Consider the following 19852-nt stretch of genomic DNA (forward strand, 5'->3'; position numbering starts at 1 on the left):
AATTTCAAGGGTGTCATTTGCATAAATGTGAAATACAGCATTATGTATGGGACATTTATAAAAATTCATACATATTCAAAGAAAGCAAATGATATTTGATTGATATGTGGACATAAGAAGTTCATCAAGTAGTTGAACTTGGTATGAAAATTTAGGGATTATGCAAATGATTATGCAAATTAGCTCGTGTCCTATCATAAGATGTCCATACGTCACAAATTGAGGTCATTTTTTAGGTTTTCTCTGAAATTTCTAAGATTATTTGAATGCCCTTCTGGAAAGTTCTTATTTATTGTGTAGAGAAGTTAAATACCATAGAAAGAAGAAAAAATAGTAAAAGAAATATTTTTTATTAGGGAATTAAATAATGTTACGTATGGACAAATGCGTTACGTATGGGACATCCTCATACATATTGCATGTGAATGCATGTAGCTAGCTGGGAGGGTCTCTCAGTACACAAATGGTAAATCATCCTGAAGAAAGCATCCTAACTTTGCAGCTACTTTTGAGTTATAGACACTTGAAACAATACATGTACTTGACTGAACAATTTTCAGAAAGGGAGAGGGGAGATGGCAAATACACAATGACAATGAAAATCAGCATTAAAGGGATGGTATAGTTTTGTAGAAATGGGGATTCAGTTTTCAACATTTTACAAGATGATTGGAAACCAATTATATGAATTATTAAAGAGCATACAAATCTCAGAGTAGAGGAATTCAAAGTTTATTTGATGGAGATCCAATTTGAAATGGCTGAGATATCAAAAACAAAACAAATACAAAGTAAAATGAAGTGGTCCTAATAAAAAATGTGACCCACCTTTTGTTAGGACACCACGTTTCTGGATATCTCAGCCATTTCAAAACAGATTTTTGTCATGTTAACTTTGAATTCCTCTTAGAATTGTATGCTATTTAAATATTTCATAAAAGAAGTGCTAATTATCTTGTAAAAGTTGAAATCAGAATTCCCATCTGAATCAGAACTATACAGTCCCTTTAAGTAGAGACCTCTGATTTAAAGGGTACTGAAACCGAATGTTATACACAAGCAGATTGAAAAATTGCAGTTCAACTACTAGTATATTGGGTAATGTTCACCACTCAATGTAGAGCTCTAGCTACATGTACAATGTACGTTGTAGCTGCATTGTATAACACACGTATATGTGATGATAATGAAGATGTTACTTCAAATTAGTGTTTTTTGTATCATTTTTTTTTTTATTGCAAGTGATAAACAAATTGTCCTTACACTGTATTCAGTTTTCAGTAGTAGCCACGACAAAAATCATGGATATACATACTCATACTGAGAAATGACTCGAATCAGTGACCTGATTGCTAGACAGACATCATCTACACAATTACTGGGGTTCCATGCAGCAGGTATTGCATCTTTATTAAAATTAATATTTCTTGTGTCAAGTTGTTTTTTATTGAAACTGAATGGCAAACTGTCCTTCATCAATGGAAGTAAACACTTTACTATTCAATTTTCAGTAGTGACTATCCCGATAAAAATACAGGGCATACATACTCAGGTTGGTCATAAAAATATAGATTGTGATTAAAGATTATGGTTGTAAATATTCAGGGAATATTGTTCCCTTGACAATGTGGATCAGTATTTGAGTAATTTCAACTGATTCTACCTCAGTAATTATGCAAAAATTTGTTTATTGGTATTTTGCAAAATACCCATAAACATGGTTCTCCACACACTAAACAAATGGGGGACAAAGAGCATGCATACTCAGGTTGGTCATAAAAATATGAAAATATGATTGAATATGATTATGATGGTCAATATTTGGGGAATATTGTTTCCTTGACAATCTGGATCAGTATTTGAGTAGTTTCAACTGATTTTACTTCACGAATTATGCAAAATACCCATAAACATGGTTCTCCCCACACTACACGAACGGGGGACAAAGTGTCTCATACGTAACACGTCATGTCTGTCTTTAATTAGAACCTGTAATTAGAGCTTTTTGCCTCATGACATGAAACTTACCTCTCATAATCTTGAGTGTTGTGGCTTTCATCACAGTGAGTTACAAGTTGTAGAATAAAATACTTTCAGAGAGTTTTGAGGTTGAAAAAAATGTTCAAAAAAACAAAATTTTTCTGGTCCCATACGTAACGGCACATATTTTCTCTTCTAGAATATAATTGTGATGGTCATTTTTCTCCACTTTTTACATGATTATATTTCTCCTAGATATCAATCACCATGAAAAAGTTCATTTTGATCAAAGGCCATTAACACTATTTTTCAGGTCATAAAAAAATCTCTGAATGTCCCATACGTAATGCACGCGTTGTCTTATTGGACTTGCCCATATATGAAAATGTATGACACAATAATGATGAAAAAAAAAATCATAATATACAATTCTACTGGAAAATGGTTTCAAACAAACGAGTCTTGAGGGCAACTTTAAAGGAGTCAACATTTGAAATGTAACGGATAGCTTGAGGCAACTGATTCCACAGGTAAGTTCCAGCATGTGCAAATGACCGATCCCCCCATGATTTTTTTTTGTCTTTGGAACAACAAGCAATCTACAATCGGATGACCTTAAACATCTGGGAGGATTATAAAATGTCAGCAAATTAACATGATACTCTGGGGCAGATCCGTGTATGCAATGAAAAGCAAACAGTAATAATTTAAATACAATGCGAGATTCAACGGGTAACCAATGCAATGAGGACAAAATAGGGGTACAGTGTAATGTGAGTATTTCTTCAGGTAAGGGTAACAATACACGAGCTGCTGAATTGTGCAATTTTTATAACTGTGAAAGTTGAGATTGTGGTAGGTGAAATAGGAGTGCATTACCAAAGTCAAGTTGGGACGATATAAGAGCATGAACTATGTATCTATTGTGGCTGAACGAGTTAAATACTTGCGAATAATGCCCAAATTGCGTAACTGATACCTCACGGATTTAGACAGCAGAGATCTGAACAGACATGGACATTGTAGAAGTATTGTGGAAGTATAGCAAAGTAAAGCAAATACAATCACTTTATAAAAAAAATGAAAGATAGACCATTTTTTTGTATAAGTTATGTCTTCTAAACGTTTATCAAGTTATATTTTTAGACGATGTCTATATCATATAGCCCATGTATTGAATAATATGGTGTTACTGTCAAACTTGATACACCGCCATTGTCCCTGGATATTCATATTCATACTTTTTTATGGTGGAAATTTTCCACATTACCACCTAAAGTATGCTTTACAGATAGATCACTGAATTTCTACTCAGAAAATGCAAGAGTTCCCTTGTGTGGGAGAGGTGCCCTTTCCCACACCCTCCCCTTTCCGTACATCTCTTTGTACGTAGTATGTAGCAAAAAGACACACGCACAGAACAAGAAGTATTAGATACATTTGTACACGATGTAACATGAAATGACAATGTAGCCAGTTTCATTGTCCCTGTGTGTGTATTCATTTTATATTTTTTATTTCATAATTTAAATCTCAAAATGTGCCACCTACAGTACACATTCACTGAATTTCAATTATAAAATGCAACAGTTCCGTCTTGTGGGAGCGAGGATACACCCTACACACAGTGAAGAGGAACATGTGGATCAAGTAACATTGTCCATGGATATTGATTTTTATTTTATGCTTAAAATGCAAAAGCTCCCTCGTGTGGTGGGGGGTTTCCTCATTTGAGTTTCTAATACATCACCTAAAGATGCTGCTCAAGTTCAAATATTGGTGTGAAGTTGGACAAAGGTGAAAAGGTCTTGAAATTAACTTAAATACATTGATTACAAATTGCAATACCTTGGTGACATATCATTTATATAGCATTTGCCTTGTTTATTTTCATTGTTCCTCAAATGATTTCTTACACACCATATTGCAAATTATTATATTGCCTTCTCATTCTGGAATTAGCAAATTTTCAAGACAACATTTTGACAAATAGCTACATAGCTATTGAGGACACAGCTTATGATGACTCACTGTCTAAATTTCTTTGAATGTAATTGTCAAGTTGTATATAAAATTGTATTTTCTTCTTTCATTAAAGCAAAACTTCAAAAAAGGTTACTAGCATCTATGGCAACCATTTTAGAAAATGGCTGTCATTGCCTTTAAAATTGATTTTTCCCTTGAAAATTTGCGATGGAACAATATCAAGATTTAAAGGGATGGTACAGTAATGGTGGAGATGAGAACTGGGCTTTTAACTTTTCGCGAGATACCAAGAAAACACTTTATTATGAAATAGTACTGAGCATACCATTTTAAGAGGATTTCAAAGTTTATTTGATGAAAATCTGGTTTGGAATGACTGAAAGATCCAAAAACAAAGTAAAGCAATCGTAATAAAATGTGGGTCCCACACTTTATTAGAATTGCTCTGTTTTAGATATATCTCAGCCATTTCAAAACCAATTTTCATCAAATAAACGTTGAATTCCTCGTGGAATTACATGCTCTTTAAATATTTCATAAGAGGTTTCTCATTCTCTCACAAAAAAATTTAAGAAACCTGAAATTAGGTCTCAACCAAAACTATATGATCCCTTTAATGATCTAAATCTTTAATCTAATTGTCAACCTGTGTACAAAATTATAGATACAGGGAACTCGCCAGCATATATCACCCTTGTCAGCGCCGGCAAGCGTGCGGTGTGAAGAAACAATTGCCGACGAGGGTAAAATTTGCCGACAAGGGTAATACCATGCGTGAACTTGCTTGACGCTAACTTCGGACCATAATTTCTCGCCTTTTTTCACTCTTGATTATCTGGCTAGAAAAGAAGCTAGATGTTGAAAAGAGTAGCAGTTTGCAAGCACAAAAAGTTATCCACACAGTCACAGATCACAACAACACGGCTCTACATAGCTGCACACTACACACTCGCTTACTCACATGCACTCTGATTTGGGATCCACACACACAGCAATTTGTGTGAAGTTGCACCTAGCCACAGACAGCCACCCGTGTGTACATACATGACGGTATTGTGAGAGGGAGAGAGAGGACGGAAAGAGAGGGTCGGAGGCCGAGGGAGGCTGAGGAAGGCTGACACGTGCTCGCTTGTTGTCACGCTTGTTGTTGGGTTACGCAAAAACAAACGATATGAAATGCATGCCCCCCTCCGCCAAAGGATGCATTTTTTTGCTGCTTTGTTTTGTTTGTTCGTTTGTCTGCCTGTCTGTCTCTCTATTCACAAAATATGTCAAAATTTGGGAACAGATTAGGATGAATTTTTCAGGAACAGTTGGTTGGTAAAATGGCGCAAGAAGCAGATGATTAAGCTTTGGTAGTGAACAGGATTTATAATACTAGCGGAATTCACCGCCAGGATCCAGGATTTTTAGACTTTGTTTCGTATATTTGAAAGTATTCGTATCAATTCTTTAGGAAGCTTGCCATCGGCAATGACGCAAAATTAGATGCGCTCAAAGCATTGCCGCAAAGAGAAAATTACCTCCATCGTTCGTAAAAAGGAAAAAAAGAAAAAAAGTGCGATGGAGTAGAAAGCAAATGCATAGTTTAATTTTTTTTTTTTTAGATTCAGCGGGTTATCTTTTATTTAAAAAACCATGCGTTCCATTTGAGCCTTTTCACTTTCCATTGATTCGTAAACGTCATTCGTGAATATTCCATTTTCCTTCTCCTGGCCGAAATTAGTAACTTTGTCATGATGGTCTTTCAAGTTCAACGTACGTAATGCTCCACGTGCTTCTGGCTTGGTTTGTAACAGGGTTAGGGGGCCTACATGGGCAGAAAATAAATGACTATAATCATTCATCGCTGTTCCCAGCTGGTTTCCATGCTATTTACACGCTGTTTACGACCACTGAAGTAAGGTGGGAGTACGCGCTGCATTCCTTTATCTGACACCTGGCTTTCGTGGAAATGTCCATGATATCAAGTTTCCCCACTGCCTGTGGTCCTGTTTTTTTTTTGTTATTCTGCATTACGAACATTGATTTGTTCAACTTGAAAATTGTAGATAATTTGCTTTGAGCACATGTTTCTTTCTTCTTTTTTTATTGCAGCATCGATAACATTTTGTTTTGTTCATCGTCCATGCATGGCAAGGGTTCATGGGAGGAGAACGATAGGAATGACAGGGGAGAAATTAAACTAAAAGAAGGAAATCTTTTGAGCAAGCTGTCTTTGTTTTTCTCTACACCAGCATCAGTTAATATCACCACCAAGGTTAATCTTTTTTTTTTTTCTGGCTAGATAACTCAAAAAAGTTATGAATGGAATTGAATTCAATTTTCTCGGAAATTTTGATAATGTAAGGATTAGATAGTTTAATTTAGGTATAATGATCCATAGATGGGCGGAGTTCTGAGCCCTCTCTCTTCCCCCTTTTTAATTCATTATTGAAATATTTGTTCTCCATCACCGATATGAAGTTTGCTCTCCTTTCCATTTCGTACTTCCATCCCTTCTCTGTCCCAATCACTGCAAATGTGTGAAAATGGATCCGTTTGGGATTCATGAACACAACGTATTAATGTATTATATTAATGTTGATTAGGGAAGTTTGGTTTTTGTGTGTGTGTGTGTGTGTGTGTGTTTATTCCGATTTTTTTTTTCATGCTCTTGCTTCAAGGAGCTATGCTTTTCCCGCGTAAAATTAATAATGGATACCGCACGCAGAGGCCCACGTTTTGACATGAACAACCAAACATTCTTTATCTATTTATAATAATTTTTTTATCTAAAATAAAGAATGTTTGGTTGTTCACGTAATGTAAAAAATATTATTTTGACATTTCATGCGCTTAACTGTCGAGCATTTTTTTTTTTTTTTACGGGAGAGAGCAAAATGTTATTCTCTTTAGCAATGACGGCCAAGGCATACATACATTGTATATCTGTGACGCAGTTTTGATTTTTCGTTAACACATGAATTGTTCTCCTTCCAGATCAGTTCTTGATTTAGTGAAAGTTAACAATGTTTTTCACATTCACACAAGGCAGTTTGGTTAGCCAGTGTTCAGTTCACTGCCAGTGAAATTTCAGAGTAAAGTGATGGCCCCAAAACGTTGATACTCTGAGGGTTTGTTCCGAAATAATGATAGAGTAATACTACATTCCTTGTTATTCTTAAGGTTCATTAATCGGAAAATAATAAAGAAACAATGTCCGTTAATTTCCAAATGAAATCAGTTTTGTTTTTTCGAACGTTCTGCCAGTGAAATTTTGGAATAAAACCATTACGGTTTTCTTACTCTGAGGGTTCGTTACTCCGACAGAAAAAATAGTAATGAAATAGTACTACATTCTATATTCTGAAGGTTCGTTAACCAAAAAATAGTAAAGAAAAAAATGTCCGTAAATTTCAAAACGAAATCAGTTGTCATTTCGAACGTTCTGCCAGTGAAATTTCGAAATAAAATGACGGCACAAAACAGTTGCTTTTTGTACTCTGAGGGTTTGTTACTCTGACAAAATAATACTAGATTCTTTATTCTGAAGGTTTGTAAATTTCAAAACGAAATCAGTGTGTCATTTCGAACGTTCTGCCAGTGAAATTTCGGAATAAACGACTGCCCCAAAACAGTTACAGTTTTCTTACTCTGAGGGTTCGTTACTCCAACAGAAATTATAAAATAATGCTAGATTCTTTATTCTGAAGGTTCGTTATTCCAAAAATAATAACAAAAAAATGTCTGTTAATTTCACAACGAAATCAGTTTTGTTATTTCGAACGTTCTGCCAGTATAATTTCGGAATAAAACGACAGTCCCAAAACGGTACAGTTTTTTTTTACTCTGAAGGTTCGTTAATCCGAAAGAATAATGATGACAAAATACTACAGATTCTGAATTCTGAACGATCGTTAATTGGAAAACGATGAAGAAGAAATGTTCGTTTATTTCCAAACGAAATCAGTTTTGTTATTTCGAATGTTCTGCCAGTAATTTCGGAGTAAAACGACGGCCCCAAAACGGTTACAGTTTTCTTTTATTCTGAAGGTTGGTTAATCCGAAAAAATAATGATGATAAAATACTATAGGGCAATTCCGCGGTTAGTAACGTTACATTTGAACAAATTTAGATATTTGTTTTTACTACAAAATTACCATTTATTCATTTCAAGTCAAAATTATGTCAAAAACATATTCATCCTTCCCATGTTTATGATACAGAAAAGAATGAATATAATCCAAGAAATATTAGAATTGCTATGGCAACTTAAAGGGCTGGTTAGTAACGTTACGAAAAAAGGACATGACAAAAAAATCAATGTCTTGTAACAAAAAGTGTGCAAAAATTCAAGTTACTTCAAACAAAGTATTGCATTAATTTCAATTATTGCATCATGACAAATGTTCATGCAAATTTTTTTAGCAGTTCCAGCGATAATTTTTTAGTTAGACCCCCAAAAGCATGGTTAGTAACGTTACGGTTAGTAACGTTACATTTGTCCGGAGTAATTCCGCAGGTCATTTCACCCTTTTGTAATTGACAAAATGTCACGTGACTTCTGGAGTATTTAAATGTATTCATCTTTTACCCTTTAGCAAAGCTTTGAGGAAAAAATTTCAAAGGAACCCACTGTAATTTGCATTTAAGTGAATTTCAACATCCCCAGTCCCACATGTACATTTTAGATGATGGTTTTAGATCTCGCAAAATCAATAAATACGAAAAATAAAATCTACTGAATTTGAAAGACCTTAATGATTGATGAACATCCATGGCATTAGTTGATACCTAAATCAAGGAGTAAGATAAAGAGGCACATTTCTTTTATCCATGTCATGTCCACCTAACTGCGGAATTGCCCTATAGATTCTTAATTCTGAACGATCATTAATCGGAAAACGATTAAGAAGAAATGTTCATTTATTTTCAAACGAAATCAGTTTTGTTATTAAGTTCTGCCAGTATAATTTCGGAATAAAACGAGGGCCCCAAAACGGTTACAGTTTTCTTTCACTCTGAAGGTTGATTAATCCAAAAGAATACTGATGATAAAATACAATGTACTATAGATTCTTAATTCTGAATGATCGTTAATCGGAAAACGATAAAAAAGAAATGTTCGTTTATTTCCAAACGAAATCAGTTTTGTTATTTCGAATGTTCTGCCAGTAATTTCGGAGTAAAACGACGGCCCCAAAACGGTTACAGTTTTCTTTTATTCTGAAGGTTGGTTAATCCGAAAAAATAATGATGATAAAATACTATAGATTCTTAATTCTGAACGATCATTAATCGGAAAACGATTAAGAAGAAATGTTCATTTATTTTCAAACGAAATCAGTTTTGTTATTAAGTTCTGCCAGTATAATTTCGGAATAAAACGAGGGCCCCAAAACGGTTACAGTTTTCTTTCACTCTGAAGGTTGATTAATCCAAAAGAATACTGATGATAAAATACAATGTACTATAGATTCTTAATTCTGAACGATCGTTAATCGGAAAACGATAAAAAAGAAATGTTTGTTTATTTCCAAACGAAATCAGTTTTGTTATTTCGAATGTTCTGCCAGTAATTTCAGAGTAAAACGACGGCCCCAAAACGGTTACAGTTTTCTTTTATTCTGAAGGTTGGTTAATCCGAAAAAATAATGATGATAAAATACTATAGATTCTTAATTCTGAACGATCATTAATCGGAAAACGATTAAGAAGAAATGTTCATTTATTTTCAAACGAAATCAGTTTTGTTATTAAGTTCTGCCAGTATAATTTCGGAATAAAACGAGGGCCCCAAAACGGTTACAGTTTTCTTTCACTCTGAAGGTTGATTAATCCAAAAGAATACTGATGATAAAATACAATGTACTATAGATTCTTAATTCTGAACGATCGTTAATCGGAAAACGATAAAAAAGAAATGTTCGTTTATTTCCAAACGAAATCAGTTTTATTATTTCGAACGTTCTCAGTAAAATTTCGGAATAAAACGACGGCCCCAAAACGGTTACACTTTTCGTACTCTGAAGGTTTGTTATTCCGAAACAATAACGATGATAGATTACTAGATTCTTTTCTGAAGGTTCGTTAATCCGAAAGAATAATGATGACAAAATACTACTGATTCTGAATTCTGAACGATCGTTAATTGGAAAACGATAAAGAAGAAATGTTCGTTTATTTCCAAACGAAATCAGTTTTGTTATTTCGAATGTTCTGCCAGTAATTTCGGAGTAAAACGACGGCCCCAAAACGGTTACAGTTTTCTTTTATTCTGAAGGTTGGTTAATCCGAAAAAATACTATAGATTCTTAATTCTGAACGATCATTAATCGGAAAACGATTAAGAAGAAATGTTCATTTATTTTCAAACGAAATCAGTTTTGTTATTAAGTTCTGCCAGTACAATTTCGGAATAAAACGAGGGCCCCAAAACGGTTACAGTTTTCTTTCACTCTGAAGGTTCATTAATCCAAAAGAATACTGATGATAAAATACAATGTACTATAGATTCTTAATTCTGAACGATCGTTAATCGGAAAACGATAAAAAAGAAATGTTCGTTTATTTCCAAATGAAATCAGTTTTATTATTTCGAACGTTCTCAGTAAAATTTCGGAATAAAACGACGGCCCCAAAACGGTTACAGTTTTCGTACTCTGAAGGTTTGTTATTCCGAAACAATAACGATGATAGATTACTAGATTCTTTTCTGAAGGTTCGTTGATCAGAAAATAATAAAGAAAAAAATGTTTGTTATTCTCCGAACGAAATCAGTTTTGCTTATTTTGAACATTCATCTGTAGTACCGACCTTTGGTGGTGTTGTTGTTGTTTTCGATTAATAAACCTTCGAAATAATCAGTAATGAATCGTTTCACTTTATGATTAAACAAACCTTCGGAATAACGACCATCAATCGTGTAATCAGGGAGGTACACTTTTGTATGATATCTCTTTGATGTCACGGCCAAACTACCGCAGTATACCCAGAAAGGAAAGTGCAACGATGTCCCGAAAGTTCTTGATTCTCGCGCATCTGCATACAGTAGGCCTACCACGTGGTCGAGCAGACGGTGAGAAAGCAAAAACACTACTAGTAGTTAGTACACGGCGCGCGTTGTTGCCATGCAGAGACGGCTCATTATATTGCAACAGTGAAACAGGAAAGGCCTTAAAGAAAATGGAACCTTCACCATCGGCACCTACTTCTCTTTCATTTATTTTAAATAGGAACTGCTGCCAACAAAAGGTAGGGAGATTCTGCATTGTTTCTGTGAGAATATGCCCCTCACAATGCTCATCACATCTCCGTGAAAATGTCGCATTTAGTGGCATTTTTAGCGGCGATTTTATTGTGTTGTACAGCATTAGCGAAGGCTTAAACGCTTCGCGCGGCAGGGGGAACCCCCCTCCCGTACCCACCCCCTGAACAGCGCGTGTAAGTGCCGACAAACGTGAAGAAATTCCTGGCGAGAACCCTGATATAGTTTTCTTTTTTAAAAGAAAATAGCGTCTGCAACAGCCATTTTTAAACATAGGTGCCATAAGTTTTGAGGGCACAATTCAATAATGGCCTAAAATCTGTATATATTTTAACACAGTTATCAACTTGTGTGCAAAATTCTATTGGCTTTTCCTTTGAAAAAAATAAGCATTTTAAAAATCTATACAATGGCATCTACAACTGTATGGTAATCAATTTGAAAAATTGCTTCTACGGCCAATTAAGATGGCATAATATGTATTTTCTGTTAAACATAATTTTCCTTTTGCGTGCACATCTAATTGACTTTTCTTGCTGAAATCAGCAAATTCTTACACACAAAAAAACAAGAGACCCGCGGGTCTAGCGCTCACCTGAGTATCGCAAGTTCACCTTTCACGCAGTCACTAATCTAAATTATTCACAGCTCTACCAAAATTTGACCAGGCATTCTGAAGTAGAAGATGAAAATGTACAATAAGGGCCCAAATTTTTAAAGATTCCTTAATTTGGGGAATTGGGGGCCCCCTGGGGCCCTCTGGGTGGGGCATGGTGCCCATTTTGATAAATTGAGATCCTGACCCCCTAAGGATGCTACCTGCCAAGTTTGACGAAAATCTATCATGAGGTTTTCAGGAAGAAGATGACAATGTACGATTCAGGCCCCCATTTGGACCTTCCTAACCAACCCCCCCCCCCCACCCCTGCCCCCAAGAGGGGCACCCCTGGATCTCCTATGAACAAACTCGAAACTACAGTCATTAATGTACTCACTCATAGTATTATCTTAGCTGTATAACTTCTGATTCTAGAGAAAATTTTTAACGATTCCTTCATTTGGGGGGTTTGGGCCCCCCTGGGGGCCCCCTGGGTGGGACATGGTGCCCATTTTAACAAATTGAGATCCTAACCCCTTAGGGATGCTACCTGCCAAGTTTGGTGAAAATGGGTCATGGGGTTCTAAAAAAGAAGATAAAAATGTACAATTTAGGCCCCATTAGGACCCCTCCTCACCTCCCTCCCCTGGGTCCCAAGGGGGGCACCCCTGATTCTGCCATGAACAAACTTGAAACTGCAGTCATCAATGTACTAACTCATAGTATTAACTTAGCTCCATCACTTCTGGTTCTAGAGAAGAAGATTTTTAAAGATTCCTTAATTTTGGGGGATGTGGGCCCCCTGGGGGTCCCCTGGGGGCCCCCTGGGTGGGTCATGGTGCCCATTTCAACAAATTGAGTTCCTAACCCCCTAGGGATGCTACCTGCCAAGTTTGGTGAAAATGAGTCATGGGGTTCTCAAGAAGAAGATGAAAATGTACAATTTAGGCCCCATTAGAACCCCTCCCCACCCCCCTCCCCTGGGTCCCAAGAGGGGCATCCCTGATTCTGCCATGAACAAACTTGAAACTACAGTCATCAATGAACTAACTCATAGTATTAACTTAGCTCTATCACTTCTGGTTCTAGAGAAGAAGATTTTTAAAGATTCCTTAATTTTGGGGGGTTTGGGCCCCCCTGGGGGCCCCCTGGGTGGGTCATGGTGCCCATTTTAACAAATTGAGTTCCTAACCCCCTAGGGATGCTACCTGCCAAGTTTGATGAAAATCGGTCTTGGGGTTTTCAAGAAGAAGATGAAAATGTAAAAAGTTTACGCACGACGCACGACGGACGACGCACGACGGACGACGGACGACGGACGACGCACGACGCACGACGCACGACGCACGACGGACGCCGGACGAAGGGCGATCGCAATAGCTCACTTGAGCCTTTGGCTCAGGTGAGCTAAAAATACAATGGCAGCCATTTTGAAATATGGTGGCCGTGGTCGTTGAGGGCATTATTTACAATTATATAATACAGTCAGCCTTGCCTAAGTCGACATAATTGGGACCAAGCAAAACATGTCGACTTATAAATGCATTTATTTCCCCTCTACAGAGTAAGATATTTGGATTGTGATGCGGATCGCTATCCTAATCTCACTCATTTTGCCGTCGAAACATGTCTACTGTATCTTAGCAGCGATCATATTTTAGTTCATGCATAAATCACACGCGGATTAGTGACAGACAATGCACCAACTGCAAAATGTCTAGAGAGATTATGAGAGGGCGTGTTTGGAAACCTGGGCCCATTTCTCAAAAGTTAATGTTTTAAAGTTAAAAAATTAAATGCAAATTCCCAAAATCGCATGCAACTTTCTCATTGAAATTCAGTCGGTTGTTGAAAAGACTCCCATTTGATTTTGTATGATTTTTTCAAAATGATTTTCAGTACTGACTAAGCAAAAAATTGTATAAATTTCCTCTCCTAAGTCGCCATGTTTTTTTGGCTCAAATTCCTATAGCCATATTCTGAAAAAGAATTGTTCTCGCGCTCTGATACACAGCATTACAGCTTTGTACAGCGGGTCCCCTATGAAAAAAAAAAGAGAAGTTCATTAATCAGAAAACATCTTTCTTTTTTTTCGGATTTACTAACCTTCAGAAAAACAAACTTTATTCCATTTTTGGACTTTTGAATCTTCTGACTGACATTTAAACATTCGGCATAAAGATCTGTAAAAATTTGTTACCTCTTTTTCATTATATTTCATGAAGCTGCACTGCGATTTGGTAGCTTGAAACTGTAAATGTTGCAAACTCTTTCCCCTGCTACTAAGTTCGGTCACGGTGAAAGTTGCATATTTGCGTATGAGTCAAATGCATTCAGCAACGCACTTGCGGTGATTTTCAGAGTTGCATTTAAACGCAATTTTTAGTTTATCCCTCAATATCATTGCCCCTCAGGATCTTAACTCCATGCTATGACCCTTGAAGCAAGCTCCTCAATTCTCAATTCATAGCATGGAGTTGAGATCCTGGGGCAATATCACAGTGTATCAACAGTGCCCTGAAGAGCAGCCCATATCTCTATACTCATATTTAAACATTTATTAAATTTTTATTTGGTTTCTCGATAGACTTTGCAATCCTACTTGCTTCAGATTGCTGTCAGCTTCACAGTAAATCGACAAGACACAAAAATCACAATCAACAAACAAAATTAGAGATTTTAGTCACTTACCTCCTTGTCTCTGTTCTGCCGTTTAAGTTTCTTGAACATTGTGACTTTGTGTATCTCTCATCCAAATGTAAAAAAAAAAAAAAAATTGTGTCTTGAGTAAATGTTCAACTGTCACAGAACATCTCAGTATATTTTCCCAGGATCAGCCAAGTGAATATTCTCAGTCTGTCTGTGGGGATGACCTAAAAAAAAAAAGGATAACAATCCATGTTTCATTATTGATTGATTCATAGAGTCAGAAATTTCAACAAGACTAAAAGAGTGGCTCATTCAAAAGTGGGAAAGGGAAATTTAGCTTCTCTCTTTTTTCCAATAACGCCATTAAACTGTAGCATAAATCTCGTAACATCCCATCGGGTTCAACTCTCCTCTGAGCTTGAACATAAATTTACCATGATGCAACTTTTTGAAGTGTCCTTCAATCAAATGGATTGTATAGTATTGGTAGAGGTGCGGATTCAGCTTGCGAGATATTCAGAAAACCCCATGAAATGTTGAAGAGCATACAAATACATAATGATAAAATGCACAAAGCATAGGGGCCTGTATTGCATACGTTGTTTATTGAATATTCATCATGTATACAATATGCTGGAAAGATATGTCAAATAAAAAAATTGATTTAGTTTAAATGTTATATTTGACGAACAGAGAGAGAGAGAGAGAGCAAAAAGAGGTTGGTACTTTCATGTGTCTAGTTTGAAAACACAAGCAGAAAAGTGATTGTTAGGAATTGGTTACAGTTTTTTTATTCCAAAGGTTTACGATTTCCAAAGTTTGTTATTCCAAAGGCTCCTTTAAGGGTGGCTGCTCACAGCATTCCTTACTCCGAGGGTCTGTTAATAAGAAAATGAGATAAGATTTGTTATTCTGAAGCTTCTTTCTTTCGAAGATTTGTTATTTCGAAAGTTTGCAATTCCGGTAGTGAGATGAGGTTCATTGTTCCAAATATGAAATAAGGTTTGTTAATTTAAAAAATGAGAAAATTCATCACTCCAAAAGTTCATTTATCTGAAGATGATCTTAAGATTTGTAATTCTGAAGTTTTGTTACTGTACTCACCCTTTTTTAAAAATCTTTTAACCTTAAAGGGACTGTACAGTACTGGTTGAGGTGGTGATTCATGCTTTGAACATTCCTAAGTGAGATAATGAGATACCTCATATGAAATATGAAAGAGCATGTAATTTTAAGAAGGATTCAACATTTATTTGATGAAAATTGGTTTTCAAATGGCTGAGATATGGGCAAGTCCAAGATAACGCGCGCGTTACGTATGGGACATTCAGATACTTTTATGACCTGAAAACTACAGTGTAGTGTTAATGGCCTTTGATCATATTGAACTTTATCATGGTGATTGATATCTAGGAGAAGTATAATCATGTAAAATATGGAGAAAAATGACCTTCACAATTATATTCTAGAAGAGAAAATATGTGCCGTTACGTATGGGACGAGAAAAATTTTGTTTTTTTGGACATTTTTTTCAACCTCAAAACTCGCTGAAAGTATTTCATTCTACAACTTGTAACTCACTGTGATGAAAGTCACAACACTCAAGATTATTAGAGGTTGTAAGTTTCATGTCATGAGGCAAAAAGCTCTAATTACAGGTTCTAATTAAAGACAGACATGACGTGTTACGTATTGGACAGTTACGTATGGGACACTTTGTCCCCCATTCGTTTAGTGTGTGGAGAACCATGTTTATGGGTATTTTGCATAATTATTGAAATAAAATCAGTTGAAACTACTCAAATACTGATCCAGATTGTCAAGGAAATAATATTCCCCAAATATTTACTATCATAATCACATTCAATCATATTTCTATATTTCTATGACCAACCTGAGTATGCATGCCCTTTGTCCCCCATTTGTTTTGTGTGTTGAGAACCATGTTTATGGGTATTTTGCAAAATACCCATAAACAAATTTTTGCATAATCATTTAGGTAGAATCAGTTTTAAAAATACTGAGCCAGATTGTCAAGGGAACAATATTCCCCAAATATCTACCATCATAATCATATTTAATCATATTCTATATTTTTGTGACCAACCTGAGTATGTAGGATGCCCTGTATTTTTATCAGGGTAGTTACTTCTAAAAAATTGAATAGTATCGAAGTGTTAACTTCCATTGATGAAGGGCAGTTTGCCATTCAGTTTCAATAAAAAACAACTTGACACAAGAAATATTAATTTTGATAAATATGCAATACCTGCTGCACGGAACCCCAGTAATCGAGTAGATATATGATGTCTGTCTAGCAATCAGTCATTGATTCGAGTCGCACCTCAGTATGTATACCCATGAATTTGTTGTAGCTACAACTGAAACTGAATGAGGGCAATTTGTTTATCACTTGCAATAAAAAGAAATGATACAAACACACTAATTTGAAGTAGTTACAGCTGTACATCTTCATTATCATCACATGCATGTGTCATACAATGCAGCTACAAGGTAGCTAGAGCTCTACATTGTGTGGTGAACAGTACCCAATAAACTAGTAGTTGAACTGCAATTTTTCAATCTGCTTGTGTATTCAGTTTCAGTACCCTTTAAATCAGAGGTCTCTACTTAAAGTGACTGTATAGTTCTGGTTCAGATGGGAATACTGATTTCAACTTTGGTAAGATAATTAGCACTTCTTAAAAGTTCTTTTATGAAATATTTGAATAGCATACAATTCTAAGAGGAATTCAAAGTTAACATGACAAAAATCCGTTTTGAAATGGCTGAGATATCCAGAAATGTGGTGTCCTAACAAAAGGTGGGTCACATTTTTTATCAGGACAACTTCATTTTACCTTGTACAAGTGTACCAGTATTCGTTTGTTTTTTGATATCTCAGTCATTTCAAATTGGATCTCCATGAAATAAACTTTGAATTTCTCTAGTCTTAGAATTGTATGCTCTTTAATGATTCATATAAAGTGGTTTCCAATCATCTCGTAAAATGTTGAAAACTGAATCCCCATTTCTACAAAACTATACAATCCCTTTAGAGGGCAATTCCACGGTATGTAGGACACAGATGCCGAAAATTCAAAATGATATTTGTTTCAAACACCATACATTTTCAGACAATACTTGAGTTGAAGTTTTAAGAATCAGTATTTTTTTCAGTAAAAGCGGCCATTTTGATTTTCAAAATGGCTGCCAAAATATGCCTATAACTCAATGGTGAGAAAGAGTGTATTGTCACATAATTTACCCTCTGTATATCCACTTTACTAGTACTCTAAACAACAATCTTTTATATGTATGCAGTTACCAGACATGTCTTTTACCACATGATAGAAAGAAAAAGCTGGTTGCGTTAAAGAATTTCATAAAAACTTTTAATTAGTTTGACAATGATGGATGTAACGTCAGTTACCAAAAACAAGGAATTTTTAACTTTATTCATCAAAGAAAGTGAGCTGTATGATGTAACTTAGGATTTCTAATGTATGCCCGTATGCCTTCCTTTCAATACCAGAAAATAAGGATACTTGGCATACTGGAGAGTCAAATGAACACATCAAAATGTGTAACGTCAGTTACCGAAACGTCATATACCAGTATGTAACGTCAGTTACCATGACAGTAATTATAACTTAGGCAAATTTTTTGACTTTAGGCCATTCAATACACCTGGGAAGTCAAAGGTTATCAACAAAGAGCAGCAATCCCTTTGATAGGGAATGATGTCATCACCATGGTACACTGTATGTCCATGGATACATTTTTTGTGGTTCATTTTATCTTATTTATTTATTTATATTTTTTTTGGTGGAGGGGGCTTGAGCTTTTGATTTTCGGTTCAGCACAAGTTTAAGGTTAAATCATCTGGAAGTTTAGGTTTACCACATGCAATATATAATGCACTCAAATTACTATACAGTACATTCACAGTCCTACGGGACGATAAAGCTACCAAATTTGTAGGCCTAATCAATTATGTGGTTGCATGGTAACCACCTTTTTCTATTAAAAAGCTTGTGTACAGCTGTATACCAACAGTTTCATAATCTTTACTAATGACTACTTTTGCTAGCATTTTTCTTTTTTTTTTTCTGGAAGCTTAGTGAAGTTTCTACCTCAATGCAAATGCAGGAAGAGATATATTTCTTCACTTGCACTTATATGTTTGGTTTAGTTAATATGGCACATCTTGAAATGGTACATAAGCAGGCCTGAAATAAGGCATGTACTGTCATTACTGTTTGAAACTAACACTGACATTTAACAATAATGTTGCTCAAAGTGAGAGGTGATTCTAGAGAAAAATAAAAAAAACTGTTCATATTTGTTGATTACTTTATTTCATTCATGCAGGGACATTTGTGTAATACATGATAATTATGAACAGGAAGATTTCTTTATATTGATCTTAAAATTCTTTCATTGCAAAGTCCTATTTCTTGGTATCTGGGATGTATTTGCAAGCCTTGATATACCAGTGAAAAGGAAAAGAAAAACAATTACATTCCTTCAAGCAAGGAATAAACAAATGCCCCTTTGACCAAAAAAGCATGCTTCTTCTTTACAGAAAAAATATTAAAAGTGTAACACTAATCATATAAATCATTATTGATAATGGAGATCATTTTGTTATTTGTGGCCCTAACAATGCCTTGAGGGAGAAGGAGTAAAATAAAGAAAAGAAGAAAGAATATATCACAGTGGATTTCACTTAAATACTTTTATTTGTATGTGTTTTTCCCCATGACCTGAAAGATATGTTTGTTTTTTTTCACACACAAAAATATCTGTGTTTTGTGTAGTACTGCAGGGCATTATGGGTGGGGTACTCTAGATAGAAACTTTCCTGTTCATAAAAAAAACCCCCCAAAAAACCCTTTAAAACTATGTCAATATTAGATACTTGGAACTGCTGAATCTAAATGGCTCTGTGTAATCATAACTGTTGAATAAAATTTCAATCTTAAGACAAATGTCAAGAAATATCCTCTGGTGCATTTACATTATTTTTGCTCAACTGTGCTATGGCATGGGGGGGGGGGGGGGAGCTTGCCCCCTAAGGGCCCCACCCCATTTGTGCCTTTAGATTTTGTTTTAATTTGTTGCTAAGTAAATGCCTCGGATTGTTACTGGTATATTGCAGCAGTATAATAACCTGTTAAATAAGTTAGTTCTTTGTAAACCCCATAGCAAAAGTATGTGTAACGTCAGTTACGTAACGTCAGTTACTGACATGTTTCCCTTTAAGTTTTCATTAAACACAAAGAAAATGGACTAATGTTTCATTTCATTTGGGTATTTGTAATTGGTGAACCAAGCTATGATTCCATATCAAACAAATCACTCTGAAAGGTCAGAATTATAAAAT

General features: G+C 35.5%; 1 protein-coding gene across 1 annotated transcript in view; it reads right to left on the reverse strand.

Annotated features, from left to right (window-relative positions):
• Positions 1-19852, reverse strand: part of LOC139715370 (ankycorbin-like) — a 51251-nt gene that overhangs the window by 20786 nt on the left and 10613 nt on the right. The window contains exon 2 of the mRNA XM_071626943.1: positions 14506-14687. Within this exon, the coding sequence (XP_071483044.1) occupies positions 14506-14544 (39 nt within the window). The 5' untranslated portion in view covers positions 14545-14687. The remainder of the gene's footprint in view (positions 1-14505; positions 14688-19852) is intronic.

This window comes from Diadema antillarum, unplaced genomic scaffold (assembly GCF_040938485.1).
Source record: "Diadema antillarum isolate AM-2024a unplaced genomic scaffold, OU_Dant_1.0 scf00000047, whole genome shotgun sequence".
In the NCBI taxonomy this organism is placed as follows: Eukaryota; Metazoa; Echinodermata; class Echinoidea; order Diadematoida; family Diadematidae; genus Diadema; species Diadema antillarum.